The 21,229-nt window shown below is 47.4% G+C and overlaps 1 protein-coding gene across 1 annotated transcript in view; it reads right to left on the reverse strand.

Annotated features, from left to right (window-relative positions):
* CDH3 (cadherin 3) overlaps nucleotides 1–21,229 on the reverse strand; it is a 40,063-nt gene that overhangs the window by 15,233 nt on the left and 3,601 nt on the right. The window contains exons 3-7 of the mRNA XM_045582751.1: nucleotides 3,418–3,491; nucleotides 2,403–2,528; nucleotides 2,055–2,210; nucleotides 1,826–1,970; nucleotides 429–601 (exon numbers count right to left, since the gene is read on the reverse strand). Of these exons, the coding sequence (XP_045438707.1) occupies nucleotides 429–601; nucleotides 1,826–1,970; nucleotides 2,055–2,210; nucleotides 2,403–2,528; nucleotides 3,418–3,491 (674 nt within the window). The remainder of the gene's footprint in view (nucleotides 1–428; nucleotides 602–1,825; nucleotides 1,971–2,054; nucleotides 2,211–2,402; nucleotides 2,529–3,417; nucleotides 3,492–21,229) is intronic.

Here is a 21,229-nt window from a genome sequence, read left to right on the forward strand (position 1 = left end):
CTGGGCATTGCCCCCTGACCCTGGGCAGATGTAGAATGTGAGAGCTTTGAGCAGGGATTTGGTCAGAGGAATTAATTAGGGAACAGGAGGCAACTCCGGTATCCAAGGAGCTAATTCTGCTTTGTGGTCCACAGGGGACAAATCTGGGCCGTGTGCACGCTAAGTGAGGCGTTCCGAGAGGAAATGAGAAAACCTGAGGAAAATATCAAATGTCTGCACTTTATGGCTGCCTCCTCAGCCTCGACAAGATGGTTTGGCGGCATGCCACTGGCCCAATGAGCTGAGGGACACCAGCATAGGAACGGAGCAGCAACCGCTGCCAGCTGACGCGGGTCCCCCTGCTCCATCCTGGGCTTTGGGGGCAGGGCTCCTGCTCTGAGTGTCTGGACCAGCCCGGGCAGGCAGCACTCTGCCTCAGGGCCACTCACCTCCCGGTCCAGGCCACTGGCGATGACGCCGATGGTGCCTGTGCTCCGGTGGATGGTGAACATGTTAGGAGGGTCCTTTGGCTCCTGGCTATGGATGGAGTAGGCAATCACCCCATTGTAGGTGTTGACGGCATCGTCCTCATCTGTGGCTGTCACCTGCATCACAGAGGTACCTGGAGGGGGGAGAAGATGAGTGTGCCCCCTTCCTGCTCAGCGGCTTAGACCCACATTCCACTTTCTGACAGAGATCGCTAATGGGGACCTATTTTCCACTCTCCCCTTCTCCCCCCTCTCTTCTCACTTAGAGACATAATCCTCCATAATCACTTTCGGCTGGGCGCAGGCTTACCTGGAACAAAGACTATTTCCCATCCCTTCTTCAGCTAGCTGTGACCGCAACTCTAAATTCTGACAAATGGGATTTACAACTTTGGGGGGCGTGTTTTCCCCGAGCTTGGGTTTATTCTTCCCGCCCTTCCCCTTGTCCCAGGTAGAACGGCTGGAGCTCCAGCAGCAACCGTGAGACAACCTTGGGAACCATGCCAAAACAGCAGAGCAAAGGGAGAGGAGGGTCTAGGTCTCCAACTGGACCATTCTAGACTGAGCTGACCACCTGTAGGCTTTAAATAAAAGGGGGGACGGAGAGGGGATCCTCCATCTTGTTTAAGGTACTGTGTTTCTTTTGGGAATTTGTTATTGGCAGTCTAACCAATTTATACTTCTCTGTATGGATTGTCCACTATTCGGAGAGGAAGGAAGAGGAACCCTTCCCAGCAGGGCCCGTCTTTGAGAGCATTAACATGAACCTATTTTCCTAGTTCGCTGCTGGCCCCTCCCACCCTCTTCTCCAGCCCTGGGAGTTCATGTTTCCCTCAGCATAAGCCATGCTCCAGGACCTCCTGGCCTCTACTGCTTTTCTGCTGCTGCCATTCACAGCAGACCCTTGTATCAGGCGCTTCATACTACATAAGCTGGGTGTATTCTCTCTAACCTTCAGAATCCTTTAAGGTTGATATTATTGCCATTTTCAGATGTGAGGATTAAGGCTCAGAGGTCAAGAACTTGCCGGGGGGTCACAGCAGGTAAAGAGGCAAGATCAAGATGCAAATCTAGTCGTCGTAGCTCCAAAGCTAGTGGTTCCTAAACCTGGTTGATCATCTGAGGCTTCTGGGAAATTTTCATATATGCAGATTTTCATATATACAGATCCAGGATCACTCTTCCTCAGGGATCTTGGGATGGAGTAGGAGAATCTGGATTTTAAAGAAGATCCCAGGTGATCTGTTGCACAGCCAAGGAAGTCAGAAGTAGAGTGTCCTTCCAACCTTAAGGGTCTGAGCTGATCTCTAGATGGTAATAAGTTGACCCAAGGCCATAGTCCTCCCCAGCCCTCTTACCAGGCAGTGCTCCCTCCAAAACACTCCCTTTGAAGACATCCTGGGTGAACTTGGGCTTGTGGTCATTCTGGTCTGTCACGATGATGGAGATGTTCATGGGCTCTTCCACGGAGGCGCCGTTCTCTGACACGGCGTGGCCAAAGAGCTGCGGGCGCACAGGTCTGGGGTCAGCTTGGCGCCACCCTTCCCACCGGGCCCTGCTTCTCATTGGATGCTAAAGTTTACTTGCCTCATACTTGGCAATCTTCTCCCGGTCCAATGGCTTATTCAGTAACAGCCAGCCTGTTTCCTTCTCAATGGTGAAGATGCCCTCAGGGGGACTGTCTGCCCCAGGCCCTGTGATGCTGTAGAAGATCTTGGTGCCTCTGTCCTTACTAGATTTGAGCTGGAAGCAAAATTAAAAAAAATAAAATAAAAAAAGACAGCTGACAAAGTGACCAATATCTCAGAAACTGGTGCCACGAGAGAGGCTTTCCTCTGCAGGCCCCCGTGCTCAGCACCAAGAAACCTCTATTCAGGCCTTTAGGCGAGGGTCCCTGCAGCCACCGAGGACTCCCAGGGAGAAGCACAGTCATACCTGATTCAGCCGCTGAGGGAAGGGGCCCTTGCCATTCTCAGGGACAGACAGCGGCGGGAACACCCATTCTCTCTTGCGTCTCCGTAAGATACGTTTGGGTGGGGAGATCCTCAGAGCCTTACTTTCCTGTAAGGAGAGTAAAACCCCTTAATCTATATATGCAAACAGCTGGGACACACCCACCATCCTCACCTACAGGAGGTAAGGGTCAGGAGGCAGACCCGGATGGGTATACTGCAAAAGAAAGATTGGAACAATCTAAGGTCCAGAGGACCAACGGAAAATTCCACAGTACGTACATCTATGTAAGTACTATGCAGCCCTAAAAATGAAGAATAAGGAAGCTCTCTCTGTGCTGACATGGAAAGACCTTTGATATGTACTTTGATATTTAACAAACACATACCGTAGATGCCAGGCACTGTTCCATCTTTTGTGTAAAAAGGTAGGAAAATAAGGCCATACCTTCATATTTGCATATTTATAGACAAAGTCTGGGGAACACAGAAGAAAATAATAATGGTGGTTATCTGTGGGAAGGGGGTGGAGAGGGCATTAGGCAGATGGAGAGAAATAAGGGGAGGTAATTCATTGCATAATTTTAAATATATGTATTTTTTATATTTGAACCATGTATATATTAGCTATTAAAAAAACAACAAAAAAACTAATTAAAAGAAACAATGTGTGACCAAGTGCCTCATGTCCATCTTCCCAGGAGCTCATGGGATTGGCAGTTCTGTGTGGGAATTGCTTTCCCTTGGGGTTTACCCAGATGATATGGGAAAGAAAAGGGAGGGGAGAGAAAGAATCCAAGGTTACAAGAGCATTGGACCATTACTCACGAGGCAGCTCTCTGCTGCCCCTACTGGGCAGCTGCAAGACTACACTGTGGCAGCTAAGGGCTAACACTGCCTCCTCTGAAGGGACTAGGTGGCTCACAACAGCAATCTGGGCGGGCACGAAGAACACCTCACCCCTCCCCACCTACACACACGGGCGGACATGGTTTTACCTGGGCTGCTGTGTCGTTCAGTGCAGTGAAATCGTGATCAGTGCTAAGCAGGGCTGACTCTTGCCCAGGGCAGCCTATGAAAACGGGGGAGAATGGAGAAAGAGAGTATTAGGAAGGAGGGGCTTCTGGAAGCTACCCCAGACAACAGCCCCTCGACCGGATCAAGGCGTGTTCCACTGCAGGAGGAGGCTCGGCTTACCTCCTCTGGGCGGCAATGTGACCAGATGGGGCTTTCATGAGGCCAGAAAACCAAGATCATAGGCATTGAGTGACATCAGTACCCAGTGGCCTCGTGAGACATAGGGGATGGGGAGGAGGCCAAGGTCACAGCCGGAGGCAGGAGGTTTTCACGCACTATGCATCCTGCCACATCGCTCACACAGCTTGCTCTAGATCCGAGCCCGGCAAAGCGCGGCTCATGAGCCACATGCAGCTCTTTGGCCCCTTGAGTGTTCTAACGCCACTTCTTCAAAACAGACCGGCCCAGGCCAAAAGCCGACTTCTGCGCATGGGCCACGGAGTTTCCACCGCACTGTACACACGAGCCCGCACGTGGTATTTTGTGTAAGAGCCGCATGCAAGGGGCCAAAGAGCCGCTTGTGGCTCACAAGCAGCGGTTTGCCGACCACTGCTCTAGACCATCGGTCGCCATCCTTTCGGACCTCATGGGCCACCAGCGGTCCACGGGCCACCGGCTGGCGACCGCCGCTCCGAAGGTTTCCTTAAACCAGTGGTCGCCAACCTTTCGGACCACTGGTTGGCGACTGCTGCTCTAGACCTCAGCCTGTCACACTCTTTCTGGATCCCTCCTGCTCGGCCACCCTTTAAATGAGCGTTGTGAGTGAGTAGTTATCATTCACCAAGCCAGAGCCTGGGCCCATTTCATCCTTATGTCTGCCCCACCAAGGTAGGTGTTAGTCTCTTTGCAAAGGTAAGAAAACTGATGTTCAGAAGCCAGGTCAGCCGGACCCTAAAGAACACGCTAAATATTACTCACAGCCAACGTTCTCACACGCGATTCCTGTGGTCAAATCAGGGAACCTGCTAGAGGCCACAGTTGGGCCCATCAGCACCAGGCTCTGGCCCAGTGATGCCCGTGGTGCCAGCCCAGACTCCGGTGCTCATCGTTTCGCCGGGCAGCAGCACAGAAAGGACCACGGGACCAGGCCAGGCCATGGAAATGTCAGGGGGAGGCTTCCAACTGTCCTTTTTTGAAGAATTGTCCTTTAGGCTCAGTTGATGATGATGGTGATGGTTTTTATTTTAAATCCTTCCTTAGTATAAGAATGGGTAACAGATGAGGTTTATTTTGTAAAGTACAAAAGTAATGTGAACATGACAAAGTATTCAAAGAGTTTAATATAAAAAGGATTAATATTCCAAAGGATTCATATCCAGAAAATATAAAGAACTCCTTAAAAACTCAACAATTGGGAGCAGGCAAAAAACTTGAAAGGACATTTCTCTAAACACAATATACAAGGAAGGGCCAATAAGCATATAAAAGATACTCAATGTCATTAGGAGAGAGCAAGTCAAAATCACAATGCGGTACCACTTCACACCCACTAGGAGGGTTATTTGGCTTAGTTGGCAGAGCTGCTGTCCTTTGCACATGCCTGAGTTTGCAACCTCATTCCCAGTAGGGGGCATACAGGAGGCAGGGTAGGTCAGTTGGTTCAAGTATCCAATTCCCTAAGGTTGTAGGTTCGGTTTGATCTCTGGTCAGAGCACATACAAAGAATCAACCAATAAATGCATATAAGTGGAACAATAAATCTGTCTCTCTCTCTCCCCCCATTCCTGTCTCTCTAAAAATCAACACATTTTTACAAATGTGTAACACCCCCGGCCCTCAAATAAAAGATAGTGTTGGCAAGATGTACATAAATTAGAAACCACATGCATTGGAATGTGAAATAGTGGTTCCTCAAAAGGTAAACATAGGCCCTAACCAGTTTGGCTCAGTGGATTGGCCTGCTGAGTCAAGGTTCCCAGGTTCGATTCTAGTCAAGGGCATGTGTCTTGGTTACAAGCACATACACAGTAGGGAGTGTGTAGGGTTTCTCTCTCATCGATGTTTCTAACTCTCTATCCCTCTATCTTCCTCTCTGTAAAAAAATTTAAAAATAAATAAATAAATAAAATATATATTTTTTAAAAAGGTAAACATAGAATTACCATATGATCCAGCAATTTCACTTCTATGTGCATACCCAAAAATTCAAATAGATATTCATATATAAATTTTCATAGCAAAATTATTCATAATAGCAAAAAGATAGAAATAATTCAACTATTGTCCATCAAGAGATTTAATAAAATGTGGTTTATACATACAATAGAATATTATTCAGCTTTTAAAAGGAATAAAGTTCTGACACACACTACCATATGAATGAACCTTGAAAACCTTATGCTAAGTAAAATAAGCCAGTCGCAAAAGGACAAATACTGTACGGTTCTGCTAACATGAGGTACTTAGGATACAGAGCTTCTGTTTGCGAAGATGAAAAAGTTCTGGTGATGGTTGCACAACACTGTGAATGTACTTAATATCACTGAATTGTTTTTTTTTTAATGTTTTTTTAAATGGTCAATTTTTATGCAAATTTGAGCTCAATAGAAAAGTGGAAGTCCGACATGAGAGTATAAAATGGGAGCCATTTTGGGAAACTGGTGGTCAATATTTACTGAAGCTAAATATACACCTTCCCCAAGACCCAGCAATTCACTCTAAGATATAGATTCAACAAAAACAGATTGACCGAAAGGCATGTACTGTAATGTTCACAGCAGCACTGTTTAGAATAGCTAAAAACTGGAAACAGCCCAAATGTCCACCAAGGGAGAATGGCTGGAAACGTCACGGTATTTTCACATACTGAAATGAATCCACTATAAGGACATTCTGGATGAATCTTACAAACATATGGTTCCCTAATAGAAACCAGACTGAACAGAGAACACATGCATGATTCCATTAGCATGAAGTTCAAAAACAGGCAAAGCTAACCTAGGTGAAGGAAGTTAGTAACATACTGGCCATCATCTGGGGAGAGGGCTCAGCGATGGAAGAGTGTAAAGGGGGATTTAAAAGCACACACTCCCCAGGCGCACACACAGAGGCAGGACCCGTTGTGGGAAGGCTGGAATGTGCCCTGTGGAAGAGAAGATTGCTTAGAAACCAGCCCTGCCTCCTTGACGACATTCCCACTGAGGAGCCATGGGTTGTGACACGCCTGGCCAGTGGGAGGAAGGGGAAGAGAGATCAGGCCTGATCCAGCTCCAGAGGCCCCAGGGGCACAAGATCCCCAGGGAGAACCTGCCCTTTACCTCCAGCACAGCTTTGTAGTCTCATCTTGAGTTATTCTTTTGCTCTGCTTTAGGGCTAAAAGGACCAGGAATGACACTTATGTCACCTTTCAAATAGAGCAAAAGTTAAATAATCTAGCCCTGGCCAGGTAGCTCAGTTGGTTAAGAACATCATCCAAGGTTGCAGGTTTGATCCCTACTCAAGAAGCAACCGATGAATGCATAAGTAAGTAGAACAACAAATCCCTCTCTCTCTCTCTCTCTATCTCTCTCTCTCTCTCCTCCCTGGCCCAGCCCCGTTCAAAAGGCAACCAATTAATGTGTGTTTCTCTCTGCCTTTCCCTCTCTCTTCCATTCTCCCTAAAAATCAATGGAAAAATATCCTCAGGTGAGGATTAACAGCAAAATAAAAGAGTTAAATAACATATGGGGCACTAACTCCATGAATTATTGAACAACTATGCAAAATGATATTTATAGTAGTCTTTAAGTTATCTAGGGAAGAACTTACACTATGAAGTAAGAATAGTAAGCAGAATGTAGAATTGCACATACAGTATTTGTAATTATGCACAGAAAAAAATTAAAAAATAAAAAATACTGGACGGAAGTCCACCTTCCCAATGATTAGGATTATCAGAAATTTATTTTCTTGCCAGTGGAGTGACTCAGTTGGTTGAGCATCAAAAAGTTGCTGGTTTGATTTCAGGTCAGGCACATACCTGGATTGCAGGTTTGGTTCCCGGTTGGGGCATATGCAGATTAATGTTTCTCTCTCTGCATGTCCTCAGTTGAAGATTAAAAAAAAAATAAAAAAATTACTTTCTTCCTTTAAAAAAATATATATATTTTATTGATTTTAGAGAAGAAGGGAGAGAGGGAGAGAGATAGAAACATCAATGATGAGAATCATCGACTGGCTGCCTCCTGCACGCCCCCCACAAGGGGATTGAGCCTGCAACCCAGGCCCGGGCCCTTGACTGGAATCGAACCTGGGACCCATCAGTCCGCAGGCCAATGCTCTATCCATTGAGCCAAGCCAGCTAGGGCTTTCTTTTTTATATGTTCAAGTTTTCTCTTAACATGACTCTTAACAGGAATCATGTCTCCCCTAAAACTCATATGTTGAGGCTCTAACCCCCAGTATTTCAGGATGTGACTGTTTTTGGAGACAGGGCTTTTAAAGAGGTGATAAATTAAAATGAGGTCATAGGGTGGGGGTCCTAATCCAGCCTGGACTAAGGGGCTTAAACAACAAAATTTTATTTTCTCACAATTCTGGAGGCCAGAAGTCTGAGATGAAGGTGTCAGCTGGGTTGGTTTCTTTTGAGGCCTCTCTCTCTCCTTGGCTTGTAAATGTCTGTCTCCTCCCTGTGTCTTTACTGAGTCTTCCCTCTGTGACTGCCAGTGTCCAAATTTCTTCCTCTTAGAAGGACACCATAACCTTTCCTCAGCTTTCTAGCAAACCAACAACAAAGGATTCATTATAATAGCAAAAGTCCAGAAAACATAAAAAAAATGTTCATCAACAAGAGGTTAATTTTGGGTGATGATACCACTGATACAAGAGAACAAGATGTAACCATAAAAACTATAGAAGAGAAGGAAGCTGCTGTGCCTTGATATGAAAAGATCTTTAAGACATATTGTTGCCGAAACCGGTTTGGCTCAGTGGATAGAGCGTCGGCCTGCGGACTGAAAGGACCGGGTTTGATTCCGGTCAAGGGCATGTACATGGGTTGCGGGCACATCCCCAGTAGGGGGTGTGCAGAAGGCAGCTGGTCGATGATTCTCTCTCATCGATGTTTCTAGCTATCTATCCCTCTCCCCTCCTCTCTGTGAAAAATCAATAAAATATATTTTTTAAAAAAGACATTGTTAATTAAAAAAGGAAAAAGATACAGAACAATGCAGCAGTCTCTACAAAACGCTAACATTTGTACTTTCAAATTGTATTTGAAAAATACCTCTGGAAGGTGACTCAAAAAACTGGGCTTATTATGGGTGGAGAGACGCAGGGAGAAAATGGGGATGAGACTTTTTAGTGTACAGCCTTCTGAACGCTGACCCACGTGAATGCATTAGCTAGTCAAACACGGGTAAAAAATTAAGTCACCTTTTCCATTCTAACAACAGTTCTCTTCCTAAGGGAAGCTCTTCAGCTAGCAGAGGGCTGGCCAGATCCATCTATCAGCGCTTTTCCTTCATGAGAGGCTCAATGAGCCCTCCAACCCTCCCCAGCAGGTTTCCCAGCAGGAGGCTTACTGGAGTGACTCCCCTTATTACTCAGAAGCCTGAATCCTCCCTCCACACTAAAAGCTGCCAGGAACCAGAAACCCTCTTGCTGCTATCTTCAAGATCTGCCCCTCAGGAAAGTGAACTCGCTTCACTACTGTTTGCCAGCACATTTCCACTATTCTTATGGTTCCAAATATTTATAGCACAGTATCTGGGCTGTCCATCTATTCTCCGAGGGGACAGCGCCTTCCAGACCAGGAAGCCAAGAGTGATGTATGCCAACTGTACATGCCTCCCACTCAGGCCGCCATTCCAGTTGCATCAGAGGGCCTGGTCCCACAGCTCCAACCCACATTCAGCTGGAGGCAGAATACAGCCCAGAGCCTGAGCCAGGCAGGCAGGAACAAGTTTCAAAGGCCCGAGACACTCAGCTAAGTGTTTTCCTATCCAAAGTCCTCAAAAACTAATCTGCAAGGTGGATATTACACCTCCTCCCCTTTCTGACAACTCAGGAAACCAGAGGCTGCAAGAAGCAGTTTCTGACCGGTAAATATGCAAGGCCCCACAACCAAGAAGCAGCAGGACCAGATTTCAAATCCTAGAGGCAGGGCAGTGATGAAGAACATGGGAGTTGGAGACTGAAAGGCTTTGGTTCAAATCCATATTGTAGAAGCATATGGGAGCTGTCCTCCTCTGGAAAATAGGAATAATCATAGCTATCTCATTAACTTACTGGGATTAAATGGGATGTTTCACACGGCATCGAGCACTGTGATTAGCCCAGAGTAAGCCTTTAGAAGGTACCTTTAGCCTACTCACAATTAACCCAGGCTTCAGACTCCAAGTCTGGGCCTGCCTCGACATCAGAGAAAAACCATCTCTCAAAGTAGGTAGGGGCTTAGCTATAGCCAAATGCCTTACCTGAGGGATGAAGCACTGAAGGGAGGAGGAGAAACACAGGACCAAAGAGCATAAAAGGGAGCTGGCTCAGTCTGCATCTGGAGAGGACTGCTTTTAGGAGTGCTCTGGGCTAACTGGGGGAGGCAGAGGACAGAGATCTCACAGAGACAACCGTAGGAATATGAGCTTTCGCTCAAGCCATGAGTCACAAAGAGACTGGTGAACAGTGAGCCGTGGGGCAAAATCATTACAACTTCCTCCCAGATGCTTCCTGGCACCAGCGGCTTGCATCACTGGCTCAAAATGAAATTGATCTGAAACCAGGTCTCATCATCACTCACCCACCTTCCAACAGCGGGGAAGTGAAGTAAGCAGATGTATTTCCTGTTCCCGACTGCGGCCTAGCTCCACAAGGCCACAAACCTTGGCCAAGTCATGAAGGCATGAATGGGCTTGTGTGAAACTCTGCTTGGGGCAAGCTGGTGAGTGTTGATGAGCACATGGGGAACAGTTCAGATCTCAAGACTGGAAAACAGGGGCCTACTCTCCACACGCCTCCGGTACGGTAAACAAAGTTAGTTGACTGCTTCAGACTCAAGTTTCCAACACAGGGATTCCGAATCACAAAGTCAATGAACCTGATGAAAAGGTAGATATAAATTGATAGCGTTCGGCACTGAGCCGAAATACACAATTCCTAGAATACTGTTGGGGAAGGGAGTTGATAACCTGAGACTGCGTCCCCCCTTCAAGCCCCAGAGAAAACTAATGCATAAGAACAAGAGTTCTGTGTATCTGCACTGGACTGGAAGACATCCAGTGGGACCTGGAGTCCCTGGCCTGTGCTCAAAGCTCCTCTCTAAAGATCGCCCCTGCCAAGCCTGACCTCAGATCCTGAAATGGCACCCCCATAAAACCCAGGCAAGAAGAGTCAAGTCCCTGGGGTACTAGAGCTGTTGCAAAAAGAAAGCTTTTTATTTATTTATTATATTTTAAATTTATTTTTAGAGAGGGGGGAGAGGCAGAGAAAGATTGATGTGTTGTTGTTGCACCCACTCATACACTCATTGGTTGATTCTTGTAAGTGCCCCGGCTGGGGATCGAATCTGTGACCTCGGGATATCAGCACAGTGCTCTGACTGAGCCACCTGGCCAAGAAGTCTCCACCTCGCCTGGTTTAGGGACATACCTAGCTCATGAAGCCAGCACTTGTCCTTGCAGTGATCACTGCACTGAGTCTGATGCAGTCAACTGACTTTGTTTACCGTACCGGGTGCGTGTGGAGAGTAGGCCTCTGTTTTTCCGGTCTTAGGAATTGAGATAAGAAGGTGCAGAGGAAAATTATGTGAAATTGCCTGGAAAAAAGATTCTGCCGATTTCCCAAGGGAGACTGTATTGATAAAAGGTTCACTTATTAGAAACACAGGTGAAAAGAACAAGATTGGTGGAATACGTGGGAAATGGCGCAGCTATATATTGTTAGGGGTGGTGGGGGAGTGCTCACTGGCACAACCTTCCTGAAAATTAAACCTTAAACAAGCCCTCTGACCCAGGAATTGTGGCAGAAATCCTCCCGATGTCACAAATCCGGAACTGCAAGGATGGTCATGACTGTTGCTAGGACAGTGTATTTTTTATTTTTTCAAGCTTCAACAACTTAACTTTCAACAGAATCCTTAATTACGTGTGCGACGAGTTGTTCAAATGTCTAACCTGTAGCCTTAAATGTCAAAAACGACCTACCATGCTGCTGGAGGCGGGGTTGGGGACAGGTCACAAAACAGCCATGTTACAGTTTACACCATGCACCTGGCTAGTATGAAGTATTACTATGTTTATCTTATAAAAGAGAAAGGCAGATGCATAGATTAGGTAGATTACATATGGCCCCAAGCGTTGGCACCAGGAAGGCAGACTAGCTCTCCCCAGAACCACCCATCTTCCTGAAAAACAAAACAAAACACGAACAATAAAACAGGCTGGCGCTAGGTGAGCAGGGCCAGAGGGAAGAGGCCTGTGGTGCAAGGCATGCTGACAGGCAAGGGGCTCGGGGCCATCTGATTGACGCCGGGAGATAAATCGCTCAGGCAGCTCCACCTGCCCGCCAGTGCCCTCCTAGAAGCCAGGCTCTTCTTCCCAAAAGCCAAGAGCAGAGTAAGCCGACCCACCACCATGGAACTGTAAGAGATAATTCATCACCACACAATCACCATCTTCCGGTGACCAGCTCCGTGCTGCAGCCGAAGTGCCTGGTGGGTGGGATTCCCCCGCGGTCACCAGCATAGTGGTGGCTTTACGGAGATGACCAGCTGCCTGCGGGGCCACAGCCTGGCCCTGGCAGAGTGCGACCACACTGGCAGATGCCCCATCTATGTTCTCCTCACCCTGCAACTGGGTCTTCCTGCAGATAGAGCAGGCAGGGCAGTTGAGGCCCTCAGCTAGAAGCCCTTCTCAGACCCAGCGAAGTAGGAGGGGCAGCTGGACTGCCAGGGCAGGGGCCTGGAGAGGGTGCACAATGGGAGTCAGGTCCACTCCCTCCGATCAGACACCCTCCACAGACGCCCTCAGTGAAGTCTTGGTTAGGTAAATGGACCTGAAAGACCTACTGAAAGTGTTCACTGGAAAAGGCAAAGCTTCTCTATGGGTGGTGACCTCCATTTTGCTTATTTCCCACAGTACCAGTAAACACTGGACTTGCAATAAAAAATGAGATGCTATTTCCCCGCCCCCTCCCCCCAATCCCCTACTTGGAAAGCTTTTTGGTAACCAGTTAAGGAGAAAGCAATTCTTTCCAGAGGATTCAGTTTTGCCTCTTTGGAAAGAGCTTCCCTCCTTACCGGTGGAAACTGCGTCCTCCCTTCAAGCCCCAGAGAAACCCAGGCTGGGCTACTCTCCACAGCGCTCCGAGCGCTTGACGCACCCACAGACTCAAAGCTGCGCACGAGGTGTGCTGTTCGGCTCACTGATTTCTACCTTCAAGGACCAAATCAGAACAGAGATCCTTGTGCTCAACCTGGGACACGTGGGATGGAAATTAAGGGTCTGTTGGGTCAAACTGCAGCACACTGGCTGGCCTGCAGCCTTGAGCAGGTCGCTTCATATTTAAGCTGTGTGACAGTAAGCACTCCACGGAGATAAGCCCTTATTCATTTCCAGCCTCTGTACTGGGAACGCACGCACGCACGCAAGCACACGCACACGCACAGGCTCTGATGAGGGTCCAACAGGATATGCTGTGCTTTGAAAGGCACAAGTAACACTGGCCAGTGTGGCTCAGTTGGTTGGGTGTCATCCTGTGCACCAAAAGATTGCTGGTTCAATTCCTGGTCAGAGCACATGCCTGGGTTGTGGTTTTGATGCCTGGTAGGGGGTGTGCATGAAGCAACCAAGCAATGTCTAGCTCTCACATTGATGTTTCTCTCACTCTAAATAAATAAATAAATAAATAAATATTTAAAACCAGGGATAATAATTTTAAAATTACTAAGGAAATATGCATATAGACTTGTCCAATTGTAATAATCAATCTATCTATCTATCTATCTATCTATCTATCCATCTATTTATAAAAAAAGCAATAGGGAATATACTAATTAGCCGGGCATAACAACTGCTCAGGGAGAGCTGCCCAAACAGATGGGCTGGAGGGGACAGCGTGCCATCCCCATCCCCAGCGGCAGCAGGGAAGCTGGGGCTGGGGGGGGACCGGAACAGAGACACAACACACAGGAGTGCCTGTCCCCACCCCAGCTGACACAATGCAGCAGCCGGTGCTATGCCGGTCAGGTGTGGTCCCTGGCCCCCGGCAGGGCGCCTCGCGATTGGGCCTCTAGTACTATTATAAACACCACTAACACCTAACGTTTATTTACTGCATGTGTTTTGTTTTTTGTCTTTACTACCTGTGTTTTCATACACTAACTCTTTTTTGTTGTTGTTAACCCTCCTCACCTGAAGAGTTTTTCCACTGATTTTTAGAAAGAATGAAAGGGATGGACAGAGGGAGGGAGGGGACGGAGGGAAGGAGGAGAGAACAAGAGAAGAGAAACATCAATGTGAGAAAGACATCAATTGGCTGCCTCCTGCATGCGCCCTGACCAAGGCTGGGTTGAACCTGCAACCCAAGGTATATGTCCTTAACGGGGAATCCAACCCACAACCCTTCGGTGTGCGGGCTGAGGTTCTATTATGCCACACCAGCCACGGCAACACTAACTCATTTAGTCCTCACCTCAGTGTTATAAGATCCCCACTATTATCCCTATTTTACAGATGAGAAAACGGGCGTAGAGGTTAAGCAACTTACCCAAGTTTCCACAGCTAGCAAGGGGACAAACGAATTAACTCAGGCACTGCAGCCCTGAACTCCAGCTCAGGCCTCGGCATTATGATAGTTATATTTTGAGCTAATTTCAGGGATAGAAATTTGAAACGGTGCCATAATTATTGTCCACTTTGTATGCAAAGTTTAAAGAAATACAAACCTCCAAAATTAAGTGTAAAAAGTCTCATAATTTCAAAACTGGAGGGACTAGTGAATTGTAAGCATTCCCTTAGCTTCCTCATCCCACACACATACACTTCACATATGTTCAGATGAGACCGTAAGTCTTGAATCATGGGAGTTATGAATTTTTGAGGTTTTTAAAAGAATGCATATTTTACATCAATGCAACCACCCTGTATAAGACTGTGTATTGCAGTAATATTTGAGTTAAAAACAAACACACACACACCCATTGGCCCCTCTTGTGGGGAGGGAAAAGTAAGACCAGAAAAGAGTATATCCTCTTTAAAATGAAAGTCAACTTTTATGCAGCACAAGGCTTGCCAACTACATTTTGGAATCTGAAGAAAACTTGAGGAAAAAAAATGCATTTTTGCTTTGACCGAACGTCACATTCTCAAGCTCTCAACACTTAAGGAAAATAATACAAGTGCTAATAAATTTGTTACATAGTTAAATTTTTTTACTTTTGGTGATTTCAAATGCTTTCTGAAAGTCAGATAATTAAGACATACAAAAATAGTTAGTGTGAAAACTAAGATTTTAAAGTGGTACTGCAACCTTATTAAGCTTACAGCAAAGCTTGTCTTGAAGGTTAGTATTCAAACGTAAAGGCTTAATTTATCTGGATGGGGTTAAGATGAACAATTCATTCACTCCTTTCTACAGCAATCTTTCCTAATAAGGTGATTCCTGATAGTTAAAGAGTTCTAAAAGTCTAAACACTTCACAATTTTTATGGTAACTCCTCCCCATTCCACATCTGTCAAAGATAAAAATAGGGGTCAGCTATATAAATCACCGCATGTCTACCACGTGGAAGGCCACGGAGCTGCTAATGGACAAGACAGATGTGTATGTAGCACTCTGGAAAGCAGCCTGATTCAGTAAGTTAGGAAAGCTGCAGAGTAGTATCTTTGTGCACAATACAGTCCAATTCTTGTTTTAAGAATCTTGGTGTGCCTCCATATATTTTTTTTCTTTTTTTTTTGTAAAGAAAAAGGTCTGCAAGGATTCTCATTAAACTGTTAATTGTGCTTATCCTTAGGGAGTAGAACTGAGGAAGAGAAGAATTTTCACGTGTTTATTTCTGATTTGCTTCTATTGAGAGGCAGTGACATTTAGTGGCTAAAGCTCAGGCTGCTTAGATTTGCATCCAAGATCTGCTATTCACTAGCTGTGTGGTCTTGGGCAAGTTACCTAACCTCTCTGGACTTGGTTTTCTCATCTGTAACAAGAGAGTGATAGCAGTATCTAATTCAAGGGATGTCATGGTGATTAAACAAGCTAACACATAAAATGCTAAGAGCAGTACCTGTCGCATAGTAAGTGCTATATATTTGAGTGGAAAAACCTGGTTTTTACAGTGAACGTACACTTATGTATTAACGTAAAGTCCCAACCACCCAACCCTACATAAACTATATAAAATAGTATACCAGGAAGGGAGTATGATGAAAATAAAAAGCTCCCTAGGCAATTTTAACACTCAGTCAAGCGTGCAAATTACTGACTCCCGGAGGCCAAAGGCAGGGGCGAACCAGTTAACAATGTGGTTGAGTCCCCGTTGGGGAATGCAGGAGAATTCTGGAAGCGGAAAAAGACAAGAAAATAACAGGTCTTGAAGCCCTGGTGGGAAGCCCCAGCCGTAAGCGGGCTTCAAGGAGAGGGCAGGGCGTGGGGCTTGGAGTCTTGTTCTGACTTGTGTGCGGGGGGAGCCCACAGGTAGCTGTCTTTTCTCTCTGCCTGAAGCTACGACAAGATAGGGCTCGTTGGGAAAAGGCAGCCAGCCCGAGCAAGACACCCGGGATGGTGGCTGAGCGCTCCTGCCCCCTCACTGACCAGCCGGCAGCCCACCTGCCTCCTCGGAGCTCCAGGGCCAGGCACCATTTCCCACACAGGCTGTTAGAACTGAAAGGCCAATTCGTGTGCGTGTGCTTTGACCGAGGACTGAACCTTGGCGTATCGGGACCACACTCTGACCAACTGAGCTACCCAGCCAGGGCCACATGCACTCTAGTGCACACACAATTCACTGCGGGGGGAGCAGACTTCCTACAGGTAACGTGAGACCCAGAGGTGAGACCCAGAGGCCGGAACCCCTGGGCAAGATCAACTTACTTCTAGTCTTCAATTCAAGTTTAAGGTTTCCTAGTGAGAGAGGTGTCGTTTCGAAGTAATCTTATGCACTCTGACTAGCCAACGAGCAGAAGTGGGGTTACTGAGATTGGGGGGGAACAGGAAAGCCTGGGACGGTGTGTCCTCAGCCCTGTCTCCCCATCTAGCCCTTGAGATGCCCCAGAGTCCGGGGGAGACTCTCAGATCTCTCCTCCCTAGGGTTCTGTGCGGCCTGGAGACACTCTGCTTGTGGGGGTAGCAGCCCCAGCCCTCCCACCTCCTGGCTGTGATCCTGGCCGTGAGCCTTCGCCTCAGAAGTCAGACGGTGACAGAGGGAGTGGTGAGTTCAAAGATGGGGTAAAGGGAGAAAGCAAAGCATGCATTTAGCTTTGTTTCCTCTCTCTCTCTCTCTCTCTCTCTCTCTCTCTCTCTCTCTGAGCAAGCGGCAGGCCCCCAGCACCCTCCCTCTCTCCCTCTCTCCCTCTCCCTCTCTCCCTCTCCCTCTCCCCCTCCCCCTCCCCCTCCCCCTCCCCCTCCCCCTCCCCCTCTCCCTCTCCCTCTCCCTCTCCCTCTCCCTCTCCCTCTCTCTTCACTGAGCAAGCGGCAGGCCCCCAGCACCCTGGCGTCCAGCGGGACCATGGCCACTGAGCCGGAGGGGATTCTGCTAGCTTTTGAGGGATCTGCGGCCCCCTGATGTTCTAGTAACCTAGAAGGGCGAGGGGACCCAGATTTGGCAGGAGGAGTAGGGGGAGGGGAGAATACATCAAGCTCCTGCACTCAGAGCAAGGTGGGAGGTCTTGGTGCTGGGAGAAGGGTGGCAGGGGGATGGGGAGGGCAGAAGATGAACACCAGAAGCAGATTCTCTGCTGAGAATGTCAGTGAGAGGCTATCAGGCCTGGGCCCTGAGCCCTCCCTACCCGCCTTACATCCTAAAAGGAAGGCCAGGGATCCTGGATAGAAATGCCCCCTCCCCCCCAATTCCAGCTCCTAGTGATTAACAGAGGCCTGTGGAGGGGACAGGAATTCAAAGCTCTTGGGTCAGAAGTTAACTATTTCCAATCTTCCTCCAGTTTGGCTGGGGCCAGAGACTCACACCCTCTTTCCCTCTCTCACCCCGACTCCCAAATGGTTACGAGTCCAACCTGGGTTCAAACCCTAACTCCATAATTTACTACCTGGGCGACCTTGGATAAGCTACAAAGTTAAAAGCCTAGGTTTCCTACCCAGTTAAATGCAGCCAATTCCACCCGCTCACGGGGCTTTTAGGAGGATTAAAGGGGCTTATTACATAAAAGTACACAGTGTAGTTTCTGGAACTCAGTTAGCTCTTGGCAAAAGGTACTTAGTTGTGTTTTTGTTTCAAAGTCCTTCCTCATCAGCCCGGCTGCCTCGGCTGGCAATGCCCAGTAACGAAATGAAATGAGGGGGGTAATTCAACTGAGGCTGACAACATCCTTGCCCTCGGGTCTGGGAAAAGGGCGGTTGAGAAGGGATGCTGGCGGAGGGGCTGGCCTCCATGGCGGCAAAACTGGGACTTCAGGCCCCTGTCCTGCCTTTCCAGAACACCTTACTACCTCTGTTCTGGGGGGATACTAATTCCAAGCTGGACTGGACCCTGCCTACTTCTCCTTTTGTGTCTCCCACCTTACACTCCATGGACCAGCCATAGGCTGCTCCCCTGCCAGGAGCACTCCCTGTTACCTCTCATGCCCAATCTCTCTTGCATTAAGTCTTCCGCAGCCACCAGCTTTGTACCACTTCCTCCAGGTTCCCCCAAGAATGTGTCAACAGCTGTTCCTATGTGACTCTAAAATTTCCCTCTCCCACTTCCCACTCGGTCATATCCTATCTAATAAAAAATATGCAAATTGACCGCCACTCCAACAAACAAGATGGCTGCCCCCATATGGACAAAAGATGGCTGCCGCAAGATGGCCAGCAGAGGAGGGCAGTTGGGAGGGACCAGGCCTGCAGGGAGGGCAGATGGGGGCAATCAGGCTGGCAGGGAGTGGTTAGATGGTAATTAGGCTGACAGGCAGAAGTGGTTAGGGGCAATCGGGAAGGCAGACAAGCAAGCAGTAGGGAACCAGCAGCCCTGGATTGTGAGAGGGATGTCCGACTGCTTATTTAGGCCAGATCCTAGGAGGCCTGAATAGGTAGTCGGACATCCCTATAGGGATCCCAGATTGGAGAGGGTACAGGCTGGGCTGAGGGTCACCCCCACCCCTGTGAATGAATTTTGTGCACCAGGCCTCTAGTATGTATATAAATAATACACATACTCACACACTCATGTAAATAACTTAATTTGTCTGTCTCTCTCCACTAGCAGACAAGTAGCTCATGAAGCCTGAGGTTTTTTTCGTGTTTTGTTCACTAATGTATCCCCAGCACCTAAAAATAGTACCTGGAACTTAGCAGGTACTCAATGAATATTTGCTGAACAAAGGATTCACTATTAAAATTGCCCGGGTGACTGCCCTGGCCAGTGTGCTCACTGGTTAGTGTTGGCTTAAACACCATGTACCTGGGTTGGGTGTGGAAGACAACCAATCAATCTCTCTCTCTCTCACATTGATGTTTCTTTCCCACTTCCACTCTCTCTAAAAAACAAAACAAACAAAAAAAGGAAAAATATCCTTGCGTGGATTAACAAAAAATAAAATTGCCTGGTGACTTATCTACTTCCTCCTCTAATCAGGAGCCCACTGAGGTCTTGCTCACTTATGAACATTTAGTACCCTGTGGGTGTTCAGACATTTGTTGGCTGAAAGACCACTCAACTTGGCTTCCAATCTGGGATACTTCACTGCCTCTGAATCCAGGGAGAAGCTGGACTTCACCACCTTAGTCATACGAGGAGTCTGCTGCCCACCCACCCACTGGCCAGGATAACAATCTTCACCCAGAAAAAGACCTCACCTAAGAAATTCAGGGTCCTTTTGAGATTTCCTTTCTACTTTGAGGGAAAATACAAGCATTAGCTTAAGGGCAAAAAAAGATAAAAGATTTCTCCCCCAAGATAAAGGAAGCTACCAAGTACATAATAATAACTTGTCTCTTAGCATGAGGCCAGATAAGAAGCAAGACAGGATGGGTCTGGTAAGGAGCCTGTTGGGGGAGGGCAGGTGGCTGAATCCAGAAGAGACTCAGCTACTTCAACACAGAGAAAAGCTGACTTCTCAGGACACGGTCACAGTACCGTGAGTCTCAGTTAACCCAGCAATTATGTTCCCAGGTATGTACCTAACAGATACTGTTTATAGTTTCACCAAAAGTCTTGAACAATAGTGTTCACAGTAGCACTAGTTATTATAGCCACACACAAAAAAAAAGTGGGAGAGGAGAGGGGGGAGAAACTCCTCAATCGCTGGTCAACAGAACTGTGGATAGTCATGTAATGACTACTATAGGATCACCTCTGTCATACGAGGAGCCTGCTGCTCAAATACTCAATTCCCAAATGCTGTATTGAGTATTTCAGCCACATGAGATTTAACTACAGCCACATCCAGAACTCTATAAGAATCTCACATATGCAGTCAAGAAGCCAGAGCCAAGAGGATTTTCTCTATGGTTCTTCTACATAAAGTCCAAATACAGGCAAATTAATTTATCTTTTTGGAATCAGGATAGTTAGTGGCTTTCTCGGGAGGAAGGTAGAGACTGGAAAGGAAGAGGTATCTGAGGTGCATGCAATGCTGTTTCTTGAGCTGGGTGCTAGGTACATGGGTGTTTTCGGTGAAGTCCATCAAGCACTTTCCTCCATATATGTTATTCTTCAATGACAGTGGTTCTCTCACTAGAGACGTTTCAGTCTCAGAACCAAAGGTTCAGCTGACGTGGGCAGCGAAGCTCTTCTCTCCCTCCTCCTCCATCACTCTCCGAATGCTTTGCAGAGCTCGTTCCTAGCCCTAGAAACTCATTGCTCATCATAAGCCACGTCTTTCTCACACAGCAGCGCTGTGGGCGCCCTGCACTGCGTAACCTAGGAACAGTGCCTTGTGAGGAGGTGGAAAGGGAGTCTAGAGATTTGAGGCCTGCTCCCCAGGCACAAGCTAACAGCGATGTACAACGGGGCTTTGGTAACCAACCCTACCCTGCTGCTGAGCCAGCTCGAAGCCTCAATTCCCAAATACCCATTCATCAGAGGCAGATTCACCAGGCACCGGGGAATCCCTCTGGGTTTCAATCCTGGCCTGACTGCTAACTGCCCCCATGACCTCATGTCAGGTTCCTGATCCCCATCCTACACTAAGGGGAAAATACCATCACCTGTTTGGCAAGGCAGTCAGTCACTAGCACAAAAATAACTAATCTATAATAATAAAAGCATAATATGCTAATTAGACCGGATGAAGCCAGGGCTGCAAGGGAAGCCAGGGTCCCGGGTGCCAGAAGGAAGCCGATGCCAGCAGCTGGGGGAAGGCCTGTTCTTGCACAAATTTCATGCAATGGGCCTCTAGTTTTAGACTGCAAGCCCCCCAAAGGCAGGGACTTCGTTTTGTTCATTGCTATATGGCGGCAGTTCTAGAACAGGGCATGATACATACAGATGCTAAATATGTTTACTGAAAGAATAAAATATAACTAGAAGCTAAATAATCATCAAATGGAGGGCACAGCCCAGAATGGAAGCTCCAAAACAAAAGACAATTTTTATACAAGTTGAAATAAGCAAAAAACCATCCTGAAGCTAACGCATGTTCAGTCAGATTTTATTACTGAGCTTTG

The sequence above is a fragment of the Pipistrellus kuhlii genome, unplaced genomic scaffold (assembly GCF_014108245.1).
Source record: "Pipistrellus kuhlii isolate mPipKuh1 unplaced genomic scaffold, mPipKuh1.p scaffold_m20_p_17, whole genome shotgun sequence".
In the NCBI taxonomy this organism is placed as follows: Eukaryota; Metazoa; Chordata; class Mammalia; order Chiroptera; family Vespertilionidae; genus Pipistrellus; species Pipistrellus kuhlii.